Source organism: Girardinichthys multiradiatus, chromosome 13 (assembly GCF_021462225.1).
Source record: "Girardinichthys multiradiatus isolate DD_20200921_A chromosome 13, DD_fGirMul_XY1, whole genome shotgun sequence".
Taxonomy (NCBI): Eukaryota; Metazoa; Chordata; class Actinopteri; order Cyprinodontiformes; family Goodeidae; genus Girardinichthys; species Girardinichthys multiradiatus.
In genome coordinates this window covers 32,872,433-32,884,854 of record NC_061806.1, presented here as the reverse complement: position 1 = coordinate 32,884,854, position 12,422 = coordinate 32,872,433, and the positions used below count along the sequence as shown (strand labels likewise).

The 12,422-nt window shown below is 37.5% G+C and overlaps 1 protein-coding gene across 2 annotated transcripts in view; it reads left to right on the top strand.

Moving 5' to 3' along the window:
• Nucleotides 1–1,989: 1,989 nt before the first annotated feature.
• The window catches only part of LOC124879231 (venom phosphodiesterase CdcPDE), a 58,048-nt gene continuing 47,615 nt past the window's right edge, over nt 1,990–12,422 (top strand). For both annotated transcript variants that reach the window (XM_047383648.1, XM_047383647.1), the window contains exons 1-5: nt 1,990–2,128; nt 4,761–4,848; nt 7,684–7,818; nt 7,972–8,097; nt 12,274–12,334. In XM_047383648.1, the coding sequence (XP_047239604.1) occupies nt 1,997–2,128; nt 4,761–4,848; nt 7,684–7,818; nt 7,972–8,097; nt 12,274–12,334 (542 nt within the window). In that variant the 5' untranslated portion in view covers nt 1,990–1,996. The remainder of the gene's footprint in view (nt 2,129–4,760; nt 4,849–7,683; nt 7,819–7,971; nt 8,098–12,273; nt 12,335–12,422) is intronic.

Genomic DNA, 12,422 nt, shown 5'->3' with positions numbered 1-12,422 from the left:
GGGACGAACCAATCAATTAAAAAAAAAAACATAAAATGTTGTAAAGTCACTTTATGCAATGTCATGAAGTGGCTTAGAATCACTGACTGTCACAGAATCCTAAAATATGCTAGAAAACAAGGAGAACCCTCTAGCTTAGTATATAAATGACATGGAAATTAGAACTGGGTGTTACAAGCCAATGTTGCAGCAACCTGTTTATCCGGGCCCCATCTGGACTGTTCTTATTCTGGACAAACACCAAGTGGGTTTGGGATCCAAATGAACGTCTTATATGGAACACACTCAGGTTCACAAACTACATCAGCAAACAAGTTAGGAAGTTTATATTGGTCTTAGATGTGTCTTATTGGTTTGAAGACAAAATTGTTAGTTTGTGCAATACATCTAGGACCCATTAGAGTCTTCCTTTTTTCGGTATTGAGTATAGGGTTTACCAAACACTGGTCTTAGCCCTTCCTCTGTGTGAAACACTCACATTCAAATTTGAGATAACTTCAATAAAAATGTTGCCACTATCTTGGCCAGGCTTTGCAATAGTAACCATTAGAAATGGAGAAAAGACAAAAATTCAATCTGGGAGACTCCCCCCTCCTCCAACTTCACCCAATGGCTTCTCCGTGCGTCTCCACGCCAACCAATCAGCTTCAAGTCTGCGATAATCCTCAGTCAATGATCCGTCAGGGCTCCACATTTAAAGTCTCCCATTCATGGATCTTTCTGCTGTCAGTCGAGCTGCGACCCTCCTCCACCCCATCGCCTCCATCAGATTCTCAGTTCCATTACCATCAGGCCTCCTCTCCATCACCAGTACCAGATCCGGGGGAAGACAATTCTAATTCTAATCCTAAAACGTTCAGTTCATGCATTATCAGCATTTATGTCTTCCTCTGGAGTCTGAGCGCCAAACAAATAAACATCCATCGTGTAACTTCCCTAATCGCATTTTGTGTTTCTTATTGTGAGTCTCTACAGGATTGACTTAACCTGGTTCAATGTTGTTTACATCATTTCTCACTATAATTATCAAAACATCCCCCCCTTCATATTTGTTTCTGTAGTCTTGGCTTTAAGCCATGTTTGTAATATGTTTTGAAAATGTATGTATTTTTGCTTTGTCTGCTACAGCCAGTAGCGCTGTGTGTAGAGTCTTGTTCTATTGGAAAGTAAACTTCCAATCCAGTCTAATGTATTTTGCACCCTGCAACAGTTTTTCTTCCAGGGTGGCTTTGTATTTAACTCCATCCACTGATTAGCATTCCCAAAGTATGATGCTGCCACTGCCAGTTTTCAAAATGGGGATTTTGTGTGTGATGTTTTGTGTGTTCGCCAGAAACGCTTTGTCACTGACTTGTCTGGTGTGTTCCTTTGTACTCAAAATGGCGTTTGTTCACTGATATTCTCTAACAACCTTTGAACTGTGTAGCTTGTGTCTGTTTCTGTTTTTTAGCTCAGCCGGATCTATGTGTTATGCTCCCATCCCACTTGCTTCATCACTGCACCAACCTGGTATTTCTACAAATTAAAACATCACAAGCTTATCAAGTCATTCCAAGATTTGTGAAGTGAACAACTTGTGCTAGCTGTCTGGTACACTTTGATTCAACAGATTAAAATTTCCTGGCAGCAGAATGTGTACACATGTCCTATTAACAGCAATTTTTATAGCTGAGCTCTAGTCTAGAAGTGTACCAAGCTTGTATTTGATCTCTATGTTTGGCAAATAACAGTCTGACACTGGCATCAGAAATCCATACCTTTGTCAGACAGCCTAATGAAATCATTACTAAGTGCCTGTTGTATTACTTCTGCTACCCTTTTCTTCTGTTGTGTACTGCAGTAAGTCTCTGAAGGTGAAATGTTTAAGAGTACACATCCCTTATCTGTAGTGTGACTGTGTTAATGCACAGAAACGTGATCTTATCTCTTTGTTTTGGTAATCAGTTACTCTGTTAACGCTTGCTGCTGGTCCAGAGGTCACTGCAGAGATATATGTATGTTGTTGCTTTCTCTCTCTCTGTCTGTTTTCTTCTTTTCTGTCTTTCGGTTGTGTGAATGTGAAACCAGAGAGCCCATTAAAGCCATGGACTGGATAAAATGGCCACAGAAAAACAAGAAGAAAATTATAGTGAGTATTTCTGGTTGTTGTGAATTAAAGTCAATGGGAACACTATGATTTAGCCTTATGATTAAATGAATTCAGCTTTTTCTTAAATTAGGAATGCGGCAATCATATAAATGTTACTGTATGATGCTATTGGTAGTCCTATCAAAAAACACTTGAAAATAAAAATGCCCACTACTTATATTCCTGCCTTTTCCAGATTATTTGATGGATTCCTGTATGACTAATACAGTAGATTATAAAGTTCAAATTAAAACAAATAACAATATATTTTGTATAGTAATGTGCAAGACTAAAAAGACTTAGAAGAGATTTTAAATGTTTGTGCTGCCAATTTTCTATTCAGAAGATTAAACACTGAATTTTTAGTTTTATTCAGCATCAATCAGAGCAAATAATGTAAAGATAAAAAAGAAAACAATTTTGTTAATAATTAATTTCCGGTGCATCTTAATAAATTAGAATATCTTTGAAAACTTGAAAACTTGCTTCAGTGAATCATTTCAAAATATGAAACTCTGACATTATGTGAATCCATTATGCAGAGAGCAGTATAATTTAAGAATTTCTGTTCATGTCTGTTAGTATGTATGAGTATGTTACGGTTTGCTTGATATTGGACCCCAAGATGAAGACGAACAGGCATCGTGACGGTAAGTGCAAAAAGGTTTAATTACAAAAACTCACTCACAGCAGGAGGCAGGAACAAAACAAACGGGCAGGCAAGACAGGCATGGCATGATCAAAAAAGACAAGACTTGGTTAGCGAACAAGACATGAGCATAAGAACAAGACATGGGCATGAAAATGAGAAATGCGTCCGCCATGACAAACTGAACAGGTGTGTTTAAATGGAGCATGGTACAGGTGGAAAACAAAGCTGATTAACATGGAGCAAGTGAACCGAATAAACTTAATTGACAGACAGAACAAAATGTGTCTGTGGCAAAAACAGAGACTCTAATATACAAACAAAACATGAACAATACAACAAAGCTAAAGCATGACCAGGAAAACACAGAAGCATGATTCAAAATCTAAACAGTAAAATACATAAGGAAAAATCCCAGAAACCAAAAACCAAACAACCCCTAATCATAACAGAGTAATAATAATGAGTAATAATAATAATTATAAAGGTTTATTGAATTTGTGCAGCTCGTTACATTTTTCAACCTCAAAGTGCTGCAATTTGAAACAACTTGAAAAAGGAGCAAGAACTGAAAGAAGCATGATTTAAAAATACATTTCAATACTTCAAAATCTTTTAAAGAGTAACTTTTTAGGTCCTTTCTTAAAACTCTCTGTTGTATGTGGGTTCAGATGGTCGGGGATGGTGTTCCACAGACGAGGAGCAGCTGAGCAGAAGGCCCTGTCACCCATAGTGCGCAGTTTTGTCCGGGAGGGATAGAGCTGGTAGGAATTAGTAGAGTTGAGGGACTGTGTTGAGGTCTGAGTAGTGAGCCGTTCTTTGAGGTAATATGGGAGTGTTGCCTTAGATAGATTGGTGGGTGGGTAAGGAAACCTTGTATTCAATGAGAAGTGAGATGGGAAGCCAGTGGAGGGATAGTTTCTTGTTAGGGTTCAGATAAGGTGAATCTGGGATAGCATGGTCCTTAAAGCAGGTGTTGGTACTTTTGGAAGTGTGGGCTGGTGCCAAGTCCTGCTGGAAAATAAAATCTGCATCTTCATACAGCTTGTCAGCAGAGGGAAGCATGTAGTGTTCTAAAATTGTTTGGTAGATGTCTGCGATGACTTTGGACTTGACAAAAATCAGTGGACCAATACCAGCAGAGGACATGGTCCCAGGTGAGATGATTCTCACCTGGCTTAAATAGTAATGGTAGTAATAGTGTGTCATGTTCAGGAGTGACATAACACAAGGAATGGAACAGTTGTGGATACATCTGAATGTGAAGGCACACTCCTCTGAAGGCTGCACTACTCCCTTTTACCTGTGCACACTTTTTCCTTCCACTCAGCTTTCCCTCAGTATGCTTGGATAGAGCACTCTATGAACAACAAGCTTCTTTAGCATTGATTTTCTTGTTGATTACCTTCTTTGTGGATGGTGTCACTGACTATCTGCTTATCAACTGTCAAGTAAGCAGTCTTGTCTTATTTTTCCGATAGGCCACAACATGGCCATAACCTTTCTGCATTAACAATAATTTTTTAAAAAGTCATGTGAGGTAATATTCAGCTTTTTTGAGAAACTAAATTTGGGCTTTTCGTTAGCTGCAAGCCATAATCATCAAATTAACAGAAACAAATGCTTGTAAAACATTACATTGTGTTAAATGAACCCAGGAGTTTTGCTTTCTGTGTTGAATTAGTGAAATCATTTTGAACCATTTTAATGAGATGAACCTGTCAAAAAGGAGCAACTACCCTTTGTCATCCTATTATGGACAACTATTTTTAAATTTAGTCATATTTAGAATTCATGAGTGCAAGCAGGTATCTGTGCTCTGCAGCAGTGATGACAGGAATGTTATATTTGATACTATATGACTTTGAACCCCAGTAATGTTGGAGCTTCTCTTAAAAGTTGTCAGTCATATGAATCAATCTGCCTGTGTCTGATATTAGCAAAAGCTCAAGAATAACTATTATGTGTGCTTGTGATTGACAGATTGGTCTCTTGGCTGTGGTGATTGTGACTTTAATCCTTGGTCTCGGACTGGGTCTTGGGCTGGATTTGCAGAGATGTAAAAATAAAGGTAATGTCAGAGACATACATGCATCCACGTCTTCATTCCACAAGCCAGGCGTGTTTCTGCAGGCTTAGCCACTTCAGAAAAACTTACGAAAGGTAATGAATTAGTTGTTTATAGATAGTGGGACCTTGCTTCACAACCACACAGTATTGCAAATTGTCTATATGCAACATCATCAGCAAATTTTCACATTGACATAATTATTATCAAAGTGCTACCATATAATACTGGAATGATTCAGACAAGATTTTATCTATTCAGTGCCAAGGTAAAAGGTTACTACCATTTGTCACAGATCATGTTTTTTCAACCATTGTGATTCATAGACACAAAAGATACTTACCCACGATGAAGGAATTATAGTCGTTAGAAATATACCAGTTATTCAAAAGAAATATTTCTTGCTTTTTTGATCATGAGTTTGACCGTCATTCCTTCAGTTACCACCTCCTACACATTGCCAGACAAGAAAAAAGGCCTATTGAAACACGTTGCTGTTTTCTCATGCCACACAAACAATGGACTTTGATTATATTCATTTTCAAAGTCCTCAGACCAGATTTTGTGGCACAATATACCAACAAAAGAAATTGTAACATCTGGGCTGTAACAGTCAGCCAAAATAGACTTGTCAAGACCTCCTCTCTGAATGTAAAAACAAAGCAACTGAAGAGATGTAAGATCAACATGAACCTTTTAGAACACTTTGCGTGACCTCCTTTCAATTGAGAATTTCGGCTTTCCACCATGGAATTTGCCAAACTCATGCACCACGTCTATTTTATTTTAATTCTTTACATTACTCTGTGGCACCACTGTACAGATTTTGCAGATCATTGTTTAAGGAACAAAAAGTGGTTCATTAGAACTGGTTTTGTGTGCCAGTTTGAGGACAAATGCTGTTAATAATAATAAAAGAAGAAGAAGAAGAAGAATTTCAAGGTTTCTTGTTTGTGGGATGTGTCCAGAAAACCTAAGGGAGGCATTCAGGGGGCATCCTTATCAGATGCCCGAACCAACTGTTAACTGTTGTCCTCCTGTGATACTAAATTTAAAAACACGAAACTGAAACTCAAAATTTTTTTAAAAGTTTCAAAAACATGGACAAAGTTATTTAACTAGAAAGTCTCTGTAACTTAGATGACATGCAATAATTTCAGAATGTTTTGTTTTTGCAAAGGCTCTTTTTGTTATTTACTAAGTCTTACGTAATCCTGGGGAGTGTTTTTGGCCAGGATGATAAATGATACTCCTGTTGAGGTGGTTCACACCCTTTTGTTGCCTGCGGTGCAAAACTAATTTTACGTGAGACTTAGGTAGATGAAACCGCATAGGCGTCATGTTGCATAGCCGTCATGTTGAGTCATGCTTTGTATCACACATAAAACAAAGCAATAACAGAAAATGGCTGTTTCTTTGGGCAGAACAACAAATAAACCTAACATACCTTAGATTTTTTACGTTATTTGCTGTTATTTCAGCTTTTAACTATAATCTCTCTCTGTTTTTTCTCTTTCTAGAAGCTACAATCGGCCTGGCTCTATGTTTAGCTGTGGCACCTTCCTGGAGTGGGACATCGGCCAAGCTAGTGCTGCCAACAACTTAATACTTACCTTATACAGATGATACACTGGGCCCTATCTTTCAGTGTTTAACCCTGTATCTCCTAGACATAGCTACTACTACATTCCTACTACTACATACTTCTACTGTGACTAACTCTATGTGCTCTCTTCCATACTCTAGACTTGAAAACTGGCTCAGAGTTTATCTGCTTATCTGGCTTTCTTTCCTAGATGAAGCCTTTAAAGGAGCTATAAGATTTAATGTTTCACTTTTCTTTTCTTTCCCATAGAAAGTACTACTGAATCAGTGCTTCTGTGTTCTTTGTGTGTCTCTGCTCTGTTCTCTCAAACCCCCAGTCGGTCGTGGCAGATGGCCGCTCACACTGAGCCTGGTTCTGCTGGAGGTTTCTTCCTGTTAAAAGGGAGTTTTTCCTCTCCACTGTCGCTACATGCATGCTCAGTATGAGGGATTGCTGCAAAGTCAACGCCAGTGACTGTCCACTGTCTCTACATGCTCATCCAGGAGGAGTGAATGCTGCAAGTCACTGACTGGATGCAATCTTCTGGGTTTCCTTAGAAAGAAAAACCTTTTAACCAATTTGAATAATAAACTGAATCTGACTGCACTGTTCAATGGTTAGGATTAATTGGAATGTATGTACTCAACTTGAAATCTGTATAATTTGATTGAATTGACTTTGTAAAGTGCCTTGAGACGACATGTTTTGTGAAATGGGGTTATATAAATAAAACTGAATTAAATTGAATTTGAAAACCTAGTAAAGAAGAGGACGGAAATTGTCATATTTGAGGAAAATATGCTATCTTTCATTTTTACCTCAATAAATCCAAAAGTCCAATGTGAGTCAGGTTCCTGAATGCTCTGAGTCAGATAAACCATATGGTGATACTGCATTTACCTGAAGCAGGTAAACAGAAGTCATGGATCATGAAATGACTCATTTCAGTTTAGGTAAGGTGGAGAAAAACCTCTTTCTGTTTCAGTACCTTTTTTTTCTTGACATTGCAGTGAAGCGGTAGATGGATGTCATGTACCAGTGCAAGATGTACCAATGCATTGCACCAATTAAAATATTAATATTTTGTTAACTGATAATGAAATATGTAAATGAAATACTGTGATGTACAATTTTTTACTTTCTGTTGGCCAGTCATATAAAATCCGGATGCAATTTTCATCGACATTTTACCTCTTTGTTGAAGTCACTGATGGGATATGAACTGAATAATAAAAGCTTGCTGTTTCTTTCAGTTCCGCCCCAAACATCCTGCAAGGACAGATGCTACCAACCTTTTGATGATGAAGTTCCTGGCTGCAGATGTGATACCAACTGTAATGCCACAAACAATTGTTGCCATGATTACCATGACATCTGCATGGCTCCAAGTAAGACAGCTTTACTGTCTTACTCTAACATTTGCTGACATTTACACTCAGAGAAATTATATTTTTATGTCTACAAGAGCACAAAATTATTCTTCTATACATTTTACCTTTAGTGTGTGGTGTTGCTTTTCTGCTCATAACTTTTCAATGCAGCTCAGCAGTGGGAATGTTCGAGGATACGCTGTGGGGAAAAGAGGCTAATGGAGAGCAAATGTCACTGTGCCGATGACTGTCTGTCTGCAGGAGACTGCTGCTCCAACTACAAACACATCTGCCATGGTAAGACAGATTTCCTCAGTGTTTTGCTTTTGTTGTAATAATACACACTAATAAGGACACCCTAAAATCAAACTAATTTGACAGGTGACCTTTGACCGTTAAAGGGGGTTTTGATAAGCACGTGAAAGCACATGAGGAGACATGATGTTAGGTCAGATATTTTTGGCTAGTCATGGGTTAGGAGTTTTTAACCCCCCCCCTACCCATGACTAGCTAAAAATAATAAAAGCAATGACTATCATGTGGGGCTTAATCTTTGCTTTAGATTTATCCACAACTTTATACCTGATCTGTCTGCTGTGTTTCTTGATCTTCATGGTGCTGTTTGTTCACTAATGTTCTCTTACAAACCTCCTAAAAGCCATCATAAAAGCTGTACAGTAATTATAGCCTAGTTAGACTTTATTTACCAATTAGATCCCTTCTAGGGGCAACTGGCTGCATTGGATTTTATTTAGGAGTATGAAAGTATAGAGTGATGATAAACAAGCAAGTGAACCATTCTTTTATACAAAATTCCATTAGAGATAACACCACATATTGTTTATGTCCATCGGTTGTTTCCTGTATTGGGATGAAAAGATGGTTATGTAGTTTAGGTGAAAGGTTAATTTAGTAGATTAATTATTTATAAATGTGACAAGCGTGAATTATGCTTAATTCAACCTGTTACTAGCCACATTGAAAACTCTTCTCTAAATCAGTCTTGAATCTTTCATAGGTGCAAGAAAAACTTGTTTTGTTCACAAACAAAGATGTACTTACAACCAGATCCTTCCTACTTATTGCCACTAAAGCTGTGAATAAAAATACAAATGTTGTCTTTCCTCCAGTGAACTCATGTGATCCCTTAGAAATCCTAACACCTATAATCTAATATATTTTTTTTTTAACATATTAGCTTTCAGATTTTCCAGTCACAGCTGAATAGATATTGACATTTTTGAGGAGTTTGGAGATGGACCAAGGAGGGTCTGAGCAAACTGAATACAGTTTAAGTTAGTGAAGTTGAGCATGAAAGTGTTTGTCATTAGTGAAATTAGATCTCGGAGCAAGATGTAAATGCTGTGGTGAAATAAGGTCTTTTGGTGTTTCTTTAGATACAGGGAGCATATTTGCTCAGTGCTTGACAGGCACTAGATTCAGGAATATACGAGCGAGTTTAGGTAGCTAAGTGTTGTTGAGGATTGTGATCTAGAGGGATGTAGGCAACAATGAGGGAATTGGGCCAGTGACCACCCTACTGTTGTTATAGATAAACCGGAAAAGAGGCATCACTCTGAACTGAGTCAGTTCTCAGAACCGTTGTGTTTTTATTTGTTTAAATGTTAATCTCAAAAGCAATATCTTGGTTTTAAAAGGCAGTACTTTACTGAACATAGTTTTGTGATGTAGAACATGTAGCTATTACTCATTAAACTAAAGAAATGTTTTAAACCAGTTGTAAATCCAAACAGTATTAATAAATCAATAAATACATCAATATAAAAATGAATAACAAATTAAAGAATGCATCATATTATTCGCTATGTTATGATCTGCAATAAAAAAATTGTCAGGAAAAAAATTTGTAATTTTCTAAAATATGGAGGCAGTTTTGTTTTTACTAGACATATCCATTTGTCCATTTAAAATTTGCTGATTCTACATGGGAGATAAACTTCTACTGTGAGCTGCTTTTTTCTACACTGCGCTGTATACAAAAACTCAGCAGCTGTACATAAGTGTTTCACTTATGCCATTATTACAAGCTAGTTACTAGTTATTCTCTGTAACATTACCTAGTATTAACCTAACATTAACAGTACTAGTCTGTTAGTGTATTTATGGTCGGTAAGCTCACTGTGAGATAATAGTCTGACCTTCTTTAAAATAAATAGGAGTGTGTTACCCTACATTTGAAACCCCTGAATGTGTTTTTAATCAGTGTACAAAGAAACCCAGCCCCCTGCTCTCCTCTCAGTGGTTTTTGCAGCTCAGATTTCATTGGACATTTAATGACAATAAAGGCATTTATTATTATTTGAGTGCACTCCTAGAAGGGAATCACAGAAATGGTCAAACAATTATTTTCATGCTGAGAGGAAAATTCTTCACCAACTCATAATGCTAAGGGAAGCCGGGAAGATCCGTACTGATCACACTGAGTATTAGTTAAATCCTGAAACAGCAAGGATTAACCACATTTTGTGGTTTCAGTTTCTAGAGCCACATTTAAACCTGATTACTGTCAGACCTGTCTAAATCAGGAGTTCACTTAGACTCTGCCTGACAACATGAAATAGGTTAAAAGATCTCATAATGTAACATATCTTGCCCCAATAAAAAAATATATATATAAGAACAAACAACAGTTTTTGGCATCTATCAGTCTTGAAAGGGTTACAAAACAATTTCTAAGGTGTTAGGTGTTATGATAATTAAAACAGGGAAACACATTTTATTTTTAAACATTTTAGCTTTAATATAGATTTGAGTCTCTATTATTGAGTCATTCGTGTCATTACCCAAACGTTTTTCACAAATAGCCGTGAGGTGTTCTAGTCACTTGTTTCAAAAAGATAATGGTTGTCAGAACCCCATTCCAGGTTTTGGATTGCATACTTAGGTTTCTGTCTGTGTGGACTCGAACTAACTGCTGCAGAGGCAATCAAGCTGTTTTCTAAAATCATTTGATCTTGCAATGGTAAAACTTAGGTTTACGCAAACATGTCATTACATGTACATTATGTGTACTTAAACCAACAATGATGAAATTGTGGGCTTCTTATATGACAGGATACTGAGAAGAGGAAAAAAGAACCATTCATTTCTGGATAGAAAATTGTTTCGGTATTTTGCAGGACTGTGTGTGAATGAGCTGGCTTACCATTTGCACAGAATAATAAAAACCAACTGATCAAGGTCAGTTGGGTAAATTACTTAATGTTGCAAATATCTTGTGTGAATTGTTGCAGGATAGAGGGTTTTATGAAGAGTTATGAGTTGGTTTTTGGTTGAATCCATCTACCAAGACTTATCCTTATAGAATTTTGTCAAAATCTATAACCGCATTGAAGAAGGGAAATGTACAGGGAATCAAAACCTTGGGGTGTTTTTAAATGGATCCTACATCACAGATCCAGGAGGAGAACATTGAAACATGCCCATGGTTAATCAGCAAACGTCCTGAAACAGAAATGGCTATGGCTTAGATCTTCTAGGGGAACTACTGTGCAACTTTATGAAAATGTGTGAGAAATAGCTGTGTATTTCTGTACAATATTACACTAGACAGTAGGGTTAAATGTGGGGCTCTCCAACATCTCTTACTGACATTGGTCTGACGGCTCTCAGAAACCCACGTAGTTCATCCAAAATGTCATTATTGTCAAGATTGGCCTGGTCTCCCATCAGAAACTTGTAGTATAATGATTTTAGCATCCAAATGCATGTCCATTTTTGATAAACGAGTCAAAATGTGACTCCACATGAACCCGAGATGTTGACATGTAAGTTTTTCCAAATAAAAGTCAAGTCTCAAGAGTTCAGGGCACAAGTTTGAGTCAAGTCTAAAGTCTTTTACACTCAAACTTGAGTCACCTTCTCTGACATGTGCTGAGGTAATTTTATTTCTTACATTTGGTCCTCCTATGTGGAATTTTCTGAGAATGCCATGATTATGTCACTGTAGAAACAAATGGGAGTTAACTTCAGCAGTCAAACCCAGACAAAAGTGAGTTTATAAGGCACAATAGAATCTTCCAGATAATCATAAAACATGTAGGTTGTGGGCGCGGCGCTGGTGGTGTGGGGGTTAAGCACGCGACCATGTGCAGAGGCTGTGGTCCTCAATGTGGCTGTCCCGAGCTCAAGTCCCGGACCCGGTGACCTTTGCCAAATACCTCCCCCTCTCTTTGTCCTCTTTCCAGACTATCTACTGTCGGAAAAATGAACAAATAAAGGCCACTAGTGCTGCAAAAAAAAAAAAAAAAAAAAACATCTAGGTGGTGTTCTTGGCTGATATAGTGTCCTCTTTACAATCTCTCTGTATTGGCGGGTTGAGTAGCCATTGAATATATTTGGGTAAAGCTCCAGAAACCAGCAGAACAATTTAACAGTTTTCTTCTGCACATCCATTAATTATTATTATTTCTAAAATATTTGACTGCTCTTCATGTTTTCTATTTGCGTTAGGGGAGACAGAGTGGGTGGAGGATCAATGTGAGGACTTGTCAACTCCCAAATGTCCAGCAGGGTAAGACTTTGTACAACAGGAGAATGATTGCACTTGCATTTACTCAAAAATGAAATTTCTCCTTTAAATAAATTTATGTTTTTGATTT